The sequence below is a fragment of the Triticum urartu genome, chromosome 2, assembly GCF_003073215.2.
Source record: "Triticum urartu cultivar G1812 chromosome 2, Tu2.1, whole genome shotgun sequence".
NCBI lineage: Eukaryota > Viridiplantae > Streptophyta > Magnoliopsida > Poales > Poaceae > Triticum > Triticum urartu.
Genome location: NC_053023.1, coordinates 516,792,026 through 516,808,177, shown reverse-complemented (window position 1 = coordinate 516,808,177; position 16,152 = coordinate 516,792,026). Strand labels below are relative to the sequence as shown.

General features: G+C 49.6%; 1 protein-coding gene across 2 annotated transcripts; it reads left to right on the top strand.

Annotated features, from left to right (window-relative positions):
* The first annotated feature begins 6,798 nt into the window (after positions 1–6,798).
* LOC125538387 (chloride channel protein CLC-c-like) lies at positions 6,799–15,263 on the top strand. Of its 2 annotated transcripts, none has more exons than XM_048701641.1 (8): positions 6,799–7,059; positions 9,976–10,318; positions 10,950–11,150; positions 11,292–11,469; positions 12,265–12,527; positions 13,306–13,575; positions 13,661–14,792; positions 14,964–15,263. In XM_048701641.1, exons 2-8 carry the CDS (start codon positions 10,038–10,040, stop codon positions 15,051–15,053), a joined length of 2,415 nt encoding a protein of 804 aa, XP_048557598.1. In that variant the 5' UTR covers positions 6,799–7,059; positions 9,976–10,037; the 3' UTR covers positions 15,054–15,263. The 2 variants fall into 2 exon arrangements, with proteins under 2 accessions (XP_048557598.1, XP_048557599.1); XM_048701642.1 differs by having other exon boundaries at positions 9,951–10,318.
* The last annotated feature ends 889 nt before the right edge of the window (positions 15,264–16,152 follow it).

The following is a 16,152-nucleotide window of genomic DNA, read 5'->3' as shown; positions in this document are numbered from 1 at the left end:
TCCTACCGAGTGGTGAGCCAGACTCCCACTCGGAGGCTTAGCTGCAGCCCAGTGCTCGCCTAAGTGTTTAAAAATCCTACCGAGTGGTGAGCCAGACTCCCACTCAGAGGCTTAGCTGCAGCAGTGCTCGCCTAAGTGTTTAAAAATCCTACCGAGTGGTGATAAATCAAGTTCAGATAAGATCCAAAGGTTCTAGACCGCAGATCAAAGTACTCGAGCCTCCAGCTCGACAGAGTTTAACGGTTACAAAATCCACTCAGTATTCCGAGGCAAATTTAAAGTGAAGCATAAAAGTTTTTATTCCTCATGCGGAGGACTGGAAGGGGCGACGAACTCGTCCAAGTCGATCCCGTCTGCAATGCGAGTGGCAGCAGCAATGAAAGTCTCCATGAAGTCTTGAAAGTTGTGCTTCCTGGTATTGGCAACTTGGATGGCGGCCAACTTTTCTTCTCGCGCCTCCTTACAGTGGACGCGGACCAGAGACAGAGCGACGTCAGCGCCACATCTAGCAGAAGATTTCTTCCATTCCGCCACTCGACCTGGGACTTCATTCAGTCGAGTCATCAGGGACTCGAGGTCATTCTGAAGCGTCGTCCTAGGCCAGAGCGACGTGTCGATCCGTGACATCGCAACCTTCAACCGAGCAAGATAGTCAACAACGCCGGCAACACGAGATTCCAGTCGGATCACGTTCATAGCAGCCTCGTCCTTCACTGGAGAATTGATGGGGTCCAAGTCTGTCTCCACTCGACTGGTATCCTCTTCGAAGTTCTGGCAGAATTCTGTAAACACAATTCAAGGATAAGTCAGTGGCTCTACGCATATTTGGTAACTGCAAGTCAGTCGGGCCGGAGTAATTACCCTCGAGCATGACGAACAACTTCTTGGCGAGTCCACCGAGATAAGCCTCCAGATCGTTCCTCTTCCCCGCCAGTTCACTTGCCTTGTCATTCAGAGCTATATTGCCATTCTTCAGACGGCTGACCTCTCGATTAGCCGCGTCGAGAGCAGTTTTCAGCCTGGAGTTTTCCTTTTCAAGAGTACCGACTGAAGCCAGCTTTTCTTCAGCAAGCATCGTTTTGTTCAGGGCCTCCTTCTGCGCTTCGGCAAGGTCTTGATCCTTCTTCTTCAGAGCCTCCTCCATTTTGTCTGCGAAACAGCAAGTGAGATCAACATCGAGGACGGCCAGAAAGAAAGGACAGTCGACAAAAGCTCACCAGCCATACCTTTTGCTTCGTCCCTCGCCTTCTGCAAGTTCTCCTGAGCAAGCTTCAAGTCAAGGTTCAGCTGGATCTGTTTGTTCTCCAACTCAGTGTAGCGAGCCACAAGTTCGCAGGATTTCTGCAAAAAATCAGTCGACAGACATCCAAGATAAGTTGCTTCCGAGTAACCAAGAGACAATGATGGCGTTTCTAAGACTACAGCCGAATCAAAAACATTCGACAGTAGTCTCGGGGACTACACCCAGTGGGTGCACTCAGCGTGCCCTCACTGGTTCGACCAAAAAAAATCAAGGCCTGACCAGACCGAGTGAAGAAGTTCAGCTAAAGCAACACAATATAAAGACTACAGTCGACTGCCAGCAGTCCACCGTAGTCTCGAGGACTACACCCAGTGGGTGCACTTAGCGTGCCCCCACTCGCAAAAAAGATTAATAGACACACCCAGTGGGCGTACAGATATAAAGATCTTCGGAAAAGAGATTCTTCAGATAGCATATCCTAACAGAACAAGCGGTGAATCGACTGACCTGGACGTTGCTCTGAAGAGCTGAGCTCGCGTCATAAGCTGCTTGGCTGGCTTCCTGAACCACCTTCACTTGCTCCATCATGATCCCCGCCTGGCGTATAGCCTCTTTAGCGGCACCCACTTGGTCCTCAGGGACGTGGTGTGTGGCAAAAAGCGAAGGCGGATTTGCAGTCGACGTCGAAGGCTGGACACTCGTCAGAGGTTCAGCGAAGGTCACAGAAACCTGAGTGGTATCACCACCCTCCCGGACTGCGGCCTCAGGCGCCGGAGTAGTTTGTGGGGTCTTGCCAGCCGGCGCCCTCCGTTCCTTTGCGCCCTCAGCGGCACTTCATCGCCATCATCAGGGAGGTCAATGACATGAGGAGGAGCTACAAGAAAAATCCAATCGACAGGAATTATAAGAAATCGTCAGTCGACTAAAAGCAGAGCATCAGTAATCGTACCGGGGTTGGAGGCAACAGCGTCTTCCATCTCTTGATCATCGTCCTTGGCGGAGATCTCCGAGGTGGCAGCACTGCAAATTTCGAAAGTCAGTTAGCTTATTCAATGAGTCGACCAAGAGTCCGTCATGTTCGACAAAGGAAAACAAATTCTATTATTACCCAGAAATGGTGGGGACAGTCATCTTCATCTTGGGCAGAGCCTTGGGCGGCTTGGGCGGCGTCGCGCGTGGGTGCTTGGGAGCTTTTTCTGTTGGCGCTGGAGATGAGGTCCGAGGGCGCTTCGACGACTGCCCAACAGGGACAGTCGCCTTACCACGTTCCCGCGCAGGGTCGTGTGTAAGCTTGGATCGCCGTTCCGAGCGGGGAGGTTTGACTTCTTCCTCCTCCTCTTCACTGGAGTCGTCGTCATGCCCCTCTCCTTCGCCGTCAGATTCCCACTCTTCTCCCTCGTCTCCCCTTTCGCCTCCGCTCGCCTCTCCTTCCTCGGCCTGCTCCTGTGCTCCATTGGGTGTCGAGTACATCTCAGTAGTGGCCTAGAGGACAACAAACGAGACAAAAGTCAATCGACTGATCCAAAAAGAACAAATAAAGAAAGCAAGATCACAGTCGGAAACGCAAGGTCAGACCTTGTCCACTTTGTATGTTTGGTCGAATGGAGGAATCCTCCTGGCTCCTCGGGGGTTGTCCTTATTCCCTGTGATACTCGACAGCCACCCTTCCAACATCTCGTCAGTGACCTCCTCTGGGTGAATCCGAGTGGTGTCTTCGAGACCCGAGTACAGCCACATCGGGTGGTCACGAGCCTGAAGAGGTTGGATGCGCCTCCGAAGGAAGACTTCCAACAAGTCCATGCCAGTCACACCCTCGCGGACAAGCTGAACCACTCGACCGACCAGCACCTTGACTTGCGCCTTTTCCTCCGGCGTCACTTTCAGAGAGGCAGGTTTTTGTGCTCGATTCAGAGAAAAAGGGGGAAGCCCAGCCGACTGTCCTGGGGTCACCTGGTCTTTACAGTAAAACAAAGTCGACTGCCACCCACAGACTGACTCGGGAAAAATGATAGACGGAAAGGAACTTTTTCCCCTCATCTGGATCGCCAGGCCCCCGCACAGCTGGATCACCTGCGTCCGTTCGTCACTCGACTTGGCCTTCTTAACCGACTGAGAGCGGCAAGTGAAGATGTGCTTGAAGAGTCCCCAATGAGGGCGGCAACCCAAGAAGTTTTCACACAAGGAAACGAAAGCAGCAAGATACACAATAGAATTGGGAGTAAAGTGATGGAGCTGCACTCCGAAGAAGTTCAAGAAGCTCCGGAAAAAAGGATGAGGAGGCGGAGAGAATCCACGATCGATATGGGTGGCGAGGAGGACGCACTCACCATCAAGAGGCTGGGGTTCGACTTCTTTCCCCGGGAGGCGCGCAGATTCATGGGGAATGAATCCCCCCTCGACCAGATCATCGAGATCATCCTGCCGAATCACCGACGGCATCCAGTCGCCCTGGATCCAATCCTTGGGCAGAGCAGTCCCCGAGGAAGATCCGCCCCGAGCGGACTTCTTCCCCTTCCCCTGCACCGCCGCCTTCTTCGCGCGCTCCAGAGCCGACGTCTTCTCCTTCACCATCGTCGTCGGCGAAGCTTGAACAGACCTACGGCACCAAGGTGGGAGCGGAGGTGGCGGAGGATCTTGTGAAGGAAGGGGGAAAAGTGAAGGCGCACTGTTCGGGGGTCCCGAGCCGGCAACTTATAAGAGGTCGCTTCCGAGTGGCTGACTGGTAGGCCCAGGCAATCCCGTCAAATCCCGCAACAGGCGCGCGCGCGGTACGTGGCGAAAAAGGTGGTGCGGGGATCGAGGAGCTTCCGTCCTATCCCATCCGATTACTGCGGCCGCCCCCGTCCCGCGCGCTTCCCGAAATTCAAATCCCGCAGAATCCGCGGGCCGCAGAACAACTCGTCAAACAGAAGATCCCTTTCACACCGTCACTCGGAACTTCACAAGTAAAGAAATTCACTCGACAAGAGGCCAAGAATGGATCAAGGCGACTGAAAGAAGTTGACGACGTCATCCATGACAATTGATCCAAAACAAGACATTCATATAACATGAAGAACCAGTCGGAAAGATCCCCAACTCATTCCCCACTCGAACCTCGATCCATTCGGGGGCTAATGATGAAGCTATGTACCTAGGATAGGGGCATGGACCTGTCCTAAGTACCCTACCCAAGGAAATCCCTAGAAGAAGTCACCTTTCAATCGACTTGGAGGTATCCCACTCGACAGATTCAAGACACTCGACCACGAAGCAATCACTCAACCAAATTCCAACCACTCGACTGCCAGGGGATCTAAAGTCACCCTGCACGTAAACGGTCGGTCATTAAGTAGCTTTTATGGTCATCATAGCACTTTATTAGGGGCGTTAACAGTAACACCCAATCTTAATGTACTTTAAACCTTGCATTACTGAGGGCTGGAGCGGCCTGGCGAACTCTATATAAGCCACCCCCCTCCTCAGTATCAAGGGTTGGCACCCCTGTTATTCATACACACATAATTCAGTCGACCGCCTCCGGGCACCGAGACGTAGGGCTGTTACTTCCTCCGAGAAGGGCCTGAACTCGTAATCCTCATGTGCTTACAACTCCTCCATAGGTAAGATCTAGCCTCTCCATACATACCCCCCTACATCACTGTCAGAGTTAGAACCACGACAACGCCTTTCACCATTTGCAACAGAGGTCTCGTTGCAGAAATCTTTACAACACATGTCTTGTTACAGAAAACTTTTGCAATGAAGGTCTTGTTGCAGAAAAACTTTGCAACAATGGTAATGTTGTAGATTTTTCTTAATCTTCGCCTTCATATGATGTTACGGAAGAAATGTTTTACAACATGATTGATGTTCCAGAAAATCTTTCAACAGAGAGGAAGTTGCAAAAAAAGCGTGTTCGCCGCGAGCTCTGCTAGATGGTGGTGACGGAGGATCAGCACCGCACGTCCCCGCCCTTGCGCTGCCGCCTCTGTTGGAAAAGACAGTGCCTAGGAGGCGCTTAGGCACGCCTAGGCGCTAGGCAATGGCCAAACGCCTCGCCTAGGGCATAAATGGAGCTCTAGGCAGGGCAAGCAAGGAATTACCTACCCAAGCAAGAAATCATGCCATATACAATGCTGATTTGGCAAACGGGTTATATTCTAATGACATTAGACGGTAATTAACTTATTTATATGCCCTAAACTAATATCAACACCCATATAATAATCACAAAATACACTACGAGTAAAAACTATATTACTGCCTAGGCCGCACCTAGGACGCTTAGGCACCGCCTAGGCACTAGGCGAAGGCCAATCGCCTCGCTTACGCCTACCGCTTTTTCCAACCTTGGCCGCCGCCGACGGAGACTCGTCATTGTGAAGATCGCCTCCAACCCCGCCGGACCTCGCAGAGCCGAGCCCCCGCCGCTCGCGGACGTCCCCGCCTCCTGCCTGCACGGCGTCCTCGTCGGATCCGGCGAGAACCGGCTGGAAACCTCGCCGCCGTCGCCCTCCCAGACGCACGTGTCTCAGCCCCTGCCAGTCCTGGACGTCCCTACATGCCATCCTCGTCGGATCCGATAAGATCCGGCCGGAATCCTCGTCGTTGCCACCCTCCCAGTCGCACGGTGTCCGCCACTACAGGATCTAACCCCTCTTTGGTGGCCAGTTGCGAACTCTCTTTTTCTGAAACAAAGGCTCAATTGCAGAAAACGTGAACACAAAAGGGCTTGCTTTCGACCCTATGATGAAGAGTCAATCCAAAGGACGCGGAGGTGACGGACGCTCGCACGAGATTGGTCGGCTGAAGGTAAGTTTTTCCCAAATTCCTCTGGTCTCTGCCTGAGGTAATGATATGACATTACGGCGACCGGTGCTTCTGGGATTACCTCGTAGCTCAGGCAAAGTAACATCGTGCGTTTCTCTGACCTTGTAGATCCCTCTGGCTGCTTTCTTTGAATCTTTATCTCTTGCTACAGAAGAGCCGTCCGTATCAAGGCTTAATTTGACAATGAGGCCGCCCCGTGATGCATGCAAACCATCCCATCGGGTTGATAATCAAGGAGGCCGCCCGGCCCGTGATGCACGACGTACCCATGACGACGATGCCCCGGCGCCGGTGGTCGGCAAGCACAGTCGTACTCCTATCTCAGAAACGATCAAGCCGACCAATCTACTCGTAGGCCGGAAGGAAAAGTACTGCAGATAATTATGAAGCCAGAAAAGAAGGAACAGCACCGACGAGAAACAGCGAAAGAGACCACAGACAGGTCAGGGCGCCGGTGCAGTCGATCACAGCCGTCGATCAGTCGTCCCACGCGTCCGTGCTGGCCGCGGGCCCCGGCGGCGCCACGAGGGACACGTTCCCGGGCAGCGCAGCAGGCCAGCAGCAGATCCCACGTCCGCGCCATGATTGGGAACACCGATGAGCCGGCCCCGGATAAAGCCGCGATCGAGTGCGTCGGAAGGGAAGGTATCCAACCTCTCATATATTTTTTCACTGAAACAATATACGATCTGCCATTTGATGCGCATATATTAAGCGAGGGAAACGGCGCGGCAGCCAATGGGCGCGGCTCTGGATCTCGCCATCGTCTCTAGCGTCTCTTTCTTTTATACCGCCACCTGACTTGTGACTTGTCCCGCCTTCTCTTCTTCTCCCTCCCTCCCTCCCTCCACTTTCTCCACGGGCTTCCGTACGCCCCGCGCCTTCTTGTTGCGGGTCACGCACTCTTCTGTCTCCGCCAGCACAGAGGAGAAGCAGGGGAGAGGAGGAGCAGAGCAGGCGATTCTTCGCGGCGAAGGGGCGCCGAGTCGAACCAAGGCCGTCAGGTAATCTCGAGCTCCATCTCGGGCAGCACATGAGCCGCCTGTTGCGCTGCTTGTTAATTTGCATTCCATTCGTTCTCGTTTCCCGTCCAAACTTGCGGTTACTTCTTAGCACATGGATGGATGCTGATGGGGCGAGCATGCTCATGCCCGGACCATGCTCATTGATTCTCCAAGAGCAGTACGCTATGTCGATGCTGCTGGTAGTTTTTTTCTTCGAGTTATATGCTGGTAATCTTTTGAATTAGATAGGGCGATGGGTGTGGCCACAAGTGTTCTACGTACGTCATCTAAGAACTGCTAGTACTGCTTAATTTCTCCCAACAACAGAAATAACGGCAAACAAACACAAGGCCAAGCTCGATCCCGACGTGCCAGCCACACGGCGAGCCTCTCAGTTGTCCTCGTGCATCCCTTCATGGCCTCGGCGTGACGTGAAATTGTGATAGGAAAGCATACGGGGCACAAAATTTGAAAAGAAGTACAGGATGTAAAAATAAAAACTGAAAAAAATTATACGAATCTCCATGCAAAATCAAAGGAAGATAGTATAGACTAAGACCTAGCAAAAACTGAAAAGAAAACTACATGGTCTATTTTCTCTCTCTACAGGAGATATCTCAGCCATCATGGTCTAGAACTCGTTCTGCTGCTGCCTCTACTGCACATTGGTAGACTATACACGTTGCAACACGTACATTCAGCAAGTTACCTTAGTGCCCTTTTTGTAGCATTCTGTTGCCCTGCTCATTTGATTGAGCCTTGTCATCGAACTCTATATAACATCTACTATACCGAGCAGTGGATTAGCTGAGTTCGTATAGAAGTATTAAAAAGAGATAGTAGGATGTGATTACTCCTAGCTCTCTTTTGAGCGACTTTTCTTGTCCTCTTGTCCACATGTGGGAAGGATAAAGATGAAGGAGATGAACGAAACAGTCCGCTGATTGATCGATCCGGAAAGGCAACTGGAGGATCGAGTTAACAATGATGAGATGAGCCGTGAGTGGGCGGCAAAGCTGGCCGCGACGTGTGGACTCGAACCCTATTCTTCTCTTCCGGGCGTTGGAAAGAAAGATCTCGAACCCGATTCGTCCCGTTGAAGCGGGAATCCACCGCCTTTACACGTGCAACAGTAGTTGGGAGGCCGCTAGTGTATGGCTGCCAATTTGACCCTGTTTTTAGGACTCCTTAATTTAATTGAGAATGACAGGCGTGCGGCGGTGTGCAAGAATGGAACTCCATCCCTTTCGGACGTAGAAAATGGCTTTTGCTTCTGTTAGGGGATGGCTAAGATGGACTCGTACGTGCGTGACGTTGTAATGGCAGTGAACAGTGATCTCAACCCATGTCGCCATAACTAGGTTACCTCCTCTCCTCGACTTGATTTCGGTTTGGCGCGAAACCAGTACAGACCCATACAAGAGACAGACAGCCGGCGTCTTTATCTGAATGAATAGTGGAGGAGTACCTCTCTCTCGCCTGCACCGGATATCACCGGCAAGCTAGGCGGGCCCACCAGCGCCCGTTGTTTTCTTCCCTACCGGCGGGCATCGTGAGCTTCACATATTTTCTCTTCTTTTCCGCCCGTTTATTACCTGCCAGAGAGCACCTGATAATTAGGCCAACTCCATCGCGCGATCCCAAACGAACGTCCGTTTTGTCCGGTTTTTGTCCCTTCGGATAGGGATTTGGGATCGTGTCCGGACCTGTCTTGAAATGCGGTGGCCGTGCGCCCAGCGCGCGGCCGCATCCTTTTGCCCCATTCTGTCTGCGTCTATTTAAAAAAAAAAGGACGTTTCAAATGCCAAGCCCCAGTTCACGACCCTAGTTCATCACGCCGGCAACAAAGCCAGCGGCCTACACGACCATCGCTGGCAACACAGCCAGCGGCAGGCAACACAGTCAGCCTCCAAAATGAATAGTTGTCCTCATCGGCAACACAGCCAGCAGCCGGCAACACAGCCGGCCTCCAAAATGAATGTTTTTTCGCCGGCACACTGCCAGCGGCCCAGCGGGCGGGCGGCACCCATGCCAGCCTCCAAAAAGAACGGCCACGCCAATCGGACGACCTGGTTCAGGCCTTCGGCGTCGAGCATCTCCTTCTGCTTGGCCTCGAACCAGGCCCTCGTCTTGTCGCTCATCTTCGACAAGTCCACGCTCATGATCGCAAGGGCCACCTCCTTCGCTTTGGTGGCGGCATTGGTGGCCTCGATGTCGAGCTGCCTCTGCCTGGCCTTGACGTCGTCGGCCTCTTCATCGGGCACGTACTGGGCGCGGCCATCCTGACTTTGGGTCTCATCGGGGTCGTAGGCACGGCCATGCCCACCCTGAAAGATCATGTTCTCCATGTACTGGTTGTAGAAGGGGTCGTCCACCGTCGGCGTTGAGTTTGGCATTTCGTCAAACAACACGCGGGGGGCCGGCATGATGCCTGTGAACGGCTTTCTTTGCATCTCGACGGAAGGCCGCGGCGACAGCAGCGTCGCTCGCTGGCCGTGGCCGGCGTGCGCGTGCCAGGGCCCAGGGCCCAGGGCCGCCCATAAAATGCGCAGCGCTTGTCCGCTGGCCCTCGCTGGTTCGCCAGCGCGATGGCCCGTCCGTTTCCTGCTCCATCGGTTTCGGAAATTTTCTTGTTCTTCTCGCAGCAAAAGAAAAGAAATAAATTCCCACCAGAAAAAAAACCCGAAGGATTCGCCATTGGGTTTCTGTCAAAGTCACGTGGAACACGTGTGCTCCAGACGGATCTAAGATTTTATTTTCCCCCAGATTTTTTCACATGCTGTAGACAGATAGAAGAAGCTCCACTGATACGATTTCGGCCTGATTTAATCCCCCGCGCCCTTCCTTTTTTATTTATTGTTTCGCGCTTTCACTCGCTACCATTTCTGTAGCTCACGCGCCTCCCATAAAGCGCAGGGACCCAAGGAGAGGAGGCAAGCGTCAGCAAGCAGCAAGGCGCGGACGGCTAGGAAGCAAGAATGGACGGCGACCACGCGCCGCATTCCAACTCCAACCAGCACCAGCCGCCGCCGCCGTCGCCGCTGCCGGAGCGGGAGGGCAGCTTCAACTACGACATAGAGAGCATGGACGGCGGCGGGTGGCGCGGCGCGGGGAGGTACGCCTCGTCCGACGCGCTGCTGCGCTACGACGACGACGACGGCCCGCGCGAGCGGCTGCTGCGGAAGCGCACCATGAACACCACCTCCCAGATCGCCATCGTCGGGGCCAACGTCTTCGCCATCGAGAGCCTCGACTACGAGTAAGCGCCCCTCTCCCCCCTCCCCGTCTCCACTAATTTTAATGTTTGACTTGAACGCACGGAAGTTCGTTAGCATCTTCTGCTGAATTCCCAAGGGGAATACGTTATCCTTCCGAAAGCGTGATCCCTTTTGTCTTGTATATACAGAACTGTACTTTTTTTAAACTCTCTACTTTTTATTTTAAAGAACGCGGATACTGTCATCTAGGATTATTATAAGGTTCTTTACCTGTCCAACGCCAGGATTTTTCTTTCGAATGCAATCCTAGGAACGTACTACTTCGAGTAACACTCATTAAGTGTCGAGCCGATTGCACAAACCACAAAGCTATCATTGAAGAAAAGGGGGTAAAATGGGGAGTTGTAGTCCATTTACACAAGCAAGCAGTAATTTGTTTATGTATCAAAGTTTTGATGAATTTAGATGTTTATTCACTGACTGCAATGTGCAAAACTATATAAGATGACAATAATGTGAAAAAAAGAGGGCTGTTGCATAAGTTCGACGATTGAATTCTCAAGGGGAAAAAATAATGTGGCGTGCAAAAATGCACATGGTAATACCGTATACGTACTTCGGTAGGCTTGTTTCATTACTTGCGCTCTGAAAACACTGTGCTGTGTGTTTCAGAATTGTGGAGAATGATCTTTTCAAGCAAGACTGGCGATCGAGAAAGAAGAACCAGATATTTCAGTATGTTGTTCTCAAATGGGCGTTAGTTCTGCTTATTGGCTTGTTGACTGGGCTTGTTGGCTTCTTCAACAACCTTGCAGTCGAGAATATTGCTGGATTCAAATTGGTGCTCACAGGTGATCTTATGCTCCAGAAGAGGTAAAGCTTCACTCCGGTGCTTTTGCTGTTTTACCATAAGGTCTAGTTTAAATACATTAGCATGTTGTTTCCCCATACTGTTTGCACTTTGCAGCAATGGAGTAATGTGAAGTTGTCGATTGCGTGCTGCTTCCAGTGCAGGTACTTCACAGCATTTTTGGCATATGGAGGCTGCAATCTAGTCTTGGGAGCCACTGCTGCAGCACTATGCGCTTACATAGCACCAGCTGCTGCTGGGTCTGGCATCCCTGAAGTTAAAGCATATCTTAACGGAGTTGATGCTTACTCTATTTTAGCTCCCAGCACACTCTTTGTGAAGGTAAGATTTAACTCAGATTCATGCTTTATTACGTTTTGAGTAATACCTACATTATGTTAAAAGAATTATTCTAGCTTATCTCATTAGATTACTTGGATCATTGCTGGAATTTGCATCCTTACCTATGAAATGATTTGCATGCTTGTCACAGAACCTATGATACCTTTTCAGTGCTACTACTAGGTAGTATAGGAAAGGAAATAGCGACGTTCTGAAATCTCAAACAAGTAATTCTGTCTTTGGAGGTATTAGGTTTCAGAATTTTTGACGAGCAGTCAGAGATTATATGGTACCATCCATGATTTCTTTCCAGCTGTAGTGATTTGCCTAAACTGCTGCTTACAGTCCTTCATATGATAAGCAAAATCCTATCTGCTACAGAAATAAAATAACTTGGAAAATTAATCTATAGTTGAAACTCTGCAGCATCCTTTATCTTATGGCTGTAGCCTGTAGGCCATTCCGGACAAGACATCTGTTACATGAGGACACTCATCATTATTTTATTTCCGTTTTAGTTTTGTCAGAAACTTTAGAAAATTCCTATGGTCTCATTGTTGAGATTTCTTCAGATTTGTGATGCCAAAGGCAAACCCACTACTTTCCACAGCTTGTCATTTGTGGAACTCTGAAGAGAGAAAAGATTCAGTTGCAGCGCATATGGTTGATAACTTCAGAATAAAGTGATGGAGTATAACCAGCTGGCAAATCATTGGACCAATACAAACAGTTGTTTCTAATTGTATACAGAGTCAAATTATGTTGTTCTCATAACTTTCTTCAATTCCGCTGCAGATATTTGGTTCAATACTTGGAGTTTCAGGTGGATTTGTACTTGGAAAAGAAGGTCCCATGGTGCATACAGGGGCATGCATTGCCAACTTGCTTGGTCAGGGGGGATCACGCAAGTACCATCTCACATGGAATTGGCTGAAATATTTCAAGAATGATAGGGATAGACGAGATTTGATTACATGTGGTGCAGCAGCTGGAGTGGCAGCCGCATTTCGTGCACCTGTTGGTGGTGTACTCTTTGCTCTCGAGGAAGCAGCATCATGGTAGCACCTCTTTCCCTTCTCAAGCTGTTCATTCATACCTTAATGTAGATGATAATCTTGTCAAATGTGCTCTAAATTTTTTATAACCGTGTTTCTGGTTACCACTTTGAAACTACAAATCGAATAGTTAAAAAAAATACCTGCATTGTCCATCGACCTAAACCTGACATTAAAATGGTACAGACCACAAGTTGGTATGCTGATAAGGCAATTAGTTGAAAATGGATAAACCTCTTTGTGGAAGAAGTACATGGGTCTAGGGGTGAAAACAAATTGGATAGTGGTCAAATGATATTTGATCCATATGAAAAGGCAAATACAAACTCAATTTGAACTTCTACTCGATCTGGTCGAATTGGATATCTGCATAACTACTAGCTTGCAATTTGAGCTTACCTAATGAAACATCAATTTTACATTTTTTCAAGAAAATTGTCCAATTAATTAGACATATAGTGGCAAAATATTATATTTATTGATTTATCGAATTCGAGTTGGTCTTCAGGTGAAATAACATTTCAGATAAAAAACTTAAAATCTTATTCACATCTATAATTTTCCATATTTTGAATTTGAATGTGGAAGAAGCTATTGATCGGATGGGTTTGTAAACCTTATGTGTCCTGTTGAATGTGGAGTAGGTAGTTAAATAATACAAATGTATTGCTTCTGTTTCACATTCATGCATGGTTAATATGATTGTTATGTGAACGTGTTCATTTTATTGCGTTTCTTTTTAAATTTTCCCATGACTAAGGTTCTCCTTTTGTTTATTCAGGTGGCGAAGTGCTCTTCTGTGGAGAACATTCTTTACAACTGCTGTTGTTGCAGTAGTGTTGAGGGCCCTGATTGAGTTCTGTCGTAAAGGAAAATGTGGTCTCTTTGGTCAAGGAGGGTTGATTATGTTTGATCTTAGCTCGAACGTCCCATCATATGGTACTCAAGATCTCATCGCGATTATTATTCTTGGAGTAATTGGTGGCGTCTTCGGAGGCCTTTTCAACTTTCTCCTGGATAGGATTCTTCGTGTCTACAGCATTATCAATGAGTAAGTTTACATTCATGTACTTTTGCCAGTTATCTCTCAGTTTGAAAACAAAAAACCTCATTTACACTGTCATGCTTCCATGCAGGAGAGGTGCTCCATCAAAGATCCTTCTCACCATCACAATATCGATCATCACTTCGGCATGCTCCTATGGGCTCCCTTGGCTTGCTGCGTGCTCCCCATGCCCTGTTGGTTCGATGGAGGAATGCCCCACCATTGGCCGCTCTGGAAATTTTAAGAGCTTCCAGTGCCCGCCTGGTCATTACAATGGTCTTGCATCACTCTTCTTCAACACAAATGACGACGCCATCCGCAATCTCTTCAGCCGTGGTACCGAAAATGAGTTCCACATGTCTAGCCTTTTCGTCTTCTTCATCGCCATCTACTGCCTTGGTCTCGTGACGTATGGTATTGCTGTCCCATCTGGTCTCTTTATCCCGGTAATACTTGCCGGGGCAACATATGGGCGCATCGTGGGGACACTTCTAGGTCCCATGTCTGACATCGACCCTGGCCTCTTTGCACTGCTGGGTGCCGCATCTTTCCTTGGTGGAACAATGAGAATGACCGTGTCGGTCTGCGTGATCCTTCTGGAGCTCACGAATGAGCTCCATATGCTCCCCTTGGTCATGCTCGTCCTCCTGATATCGAAGACCATAGCCGATTGCTTCAACAAAGGTGTGTATGACCAGATCGTGGTGATGAAAGGCTTGCCATTCATGGAGGCCCATGCTGAACCGTACATGAGGCACCTTGTAGCTAGTGATGTTGTGTCTGGGCCACTCATCTCCTTTTCGGGTGTTGAGAAGGTGGGCAATATCGTTCATGCGTTAAGGATCACGGGCCACAACGGGTTCCCAGTGGTCGACGAGCCGCCTGTATCAGAAGCTCCGGAGCTGGTTGGGCTGGTGCTTAGGTCACATGTGTTGGTTCTTCTGAGTGGGAGGAACTTCATGAAGGAGAAGGTGAAAACAAGTGGTAGCTTTGTGCTCAGAAGATTTGGTGCGTTTGACTTTGCAAAGCCTGGTTCCGGGAAAGGTATGAAAATCGAGGACCTAGATTTCACCGAGGAAGAAATGGAGATGTATGTGGATCTCCATCCAATCACAAACACTTCGCCGTACACGGTGGTCGAAACAATGTCGCTTGCAAAGGCTGCAGTCCTGTTCAGGGCACTAGGGCTAAGACACCTGCTGGTTGTGCCAAAGACCCCAGGGGTGAGACCTCTCTATCCCCATAATAATAACCATACATGCCCCAGATCCTTAAATATTCTATTGCACTTTTTTGTTTGCATGATATATGAGGTTCATACTGCAGCTGTATCTGATATATTATTATTGCCAATTATAGGGCGTTAACAATTTTTTCTTCTTGTTTCGATGCAGAGATTTCCTATTGTTGGGATTCTCACGAGGCACGATCTGATGCCGGAGCATATCCATGGGCTGTTCCCCAATCTCCGCAAGTCACACTGAGAAGCAAAATCAGCAGGCCACACAAAATTTTCTTGCAGTATTGTTATTTCTCATGAAGGTGCTGCTTCATTGGATCATGGAATAATCAATCTGATATATTTATTGTAAAAAGAGCTGATTCCCCAATCAGCAGTCGAGTGGATTTCATTTTGGCAGCTTGTGTAACAAACAATCCTCTCCTTGTCAGTACATGTTCTCTCTTTTGCCTCACACATCTTCTCATATGCACCTGCTGTAACTTGGACCGCAACACCTTGTCGGTAGTAGCAGAATGCTATCCATAGAGATTTCTGAACAAAATGATGCCGACAAGGCTCTGAAATCTGAATCTTAGTGTTCATTCATGACCAAGGAAATGCAGCTGCTTCCAAACGCGCTGGCTGGCTGTCCACACGCCAGTGGGGTGGCGCCTCGTTTGTTGCTGTCACATGCTGGTGTTGGTTCTTGCAGCAGGATCGCCGGGATCCTCCTTTCCACAGCGACTCCGGTGGCACCTACTGCTGACCTGACCACCGGAGCTCCGTTGGCCCACAGGCCAGTGGCGGGTAGGGCGACCCCGGACATGAACCGATGAACGGAAAGGGGGAACAGTGACAGGCAGAGCACCATGATGCTGCCTCTATTGATTCCAGCAGCAGGTGCGGTCATTGCTTGCTAGTAGTGTCTCTCGCCGCTAGTTGCTTTTCCTTCTTTTCTTTTTTGTGCGAGGCATCAGGCGTGGCAAATGCCAAGAACTTTTTTTTTGAACTTTATGCACAAACTCCTCAACAGCTTTGGTGCTAGTATTAAATCAGATTTTGTGCCTGTGGAAACCTTTTGGGCTTTTGGTCGGTTTGTTCTCTCCGATCTTTGTGTCAGCTGCAGTGCAGGCCATCATGTTTGACATGAGATTGTGCATACACATGACATGTGTATGGATACAACGAATGTGCTTTGGGAGAAGAGTTGAGAGAGAAAAGGGGAAGGATTGTGGTGCATTTGTGTGGGAGGAGGCATGTACCTTGCCTTGCAAGCAAGGCAGGCTATCTTTGCATTTTCTTTTCCTGTTTGTGTTGGTCTCTTGGTGCTGAGGTGACCCGTTGCTCTTCCCCTGTTATTG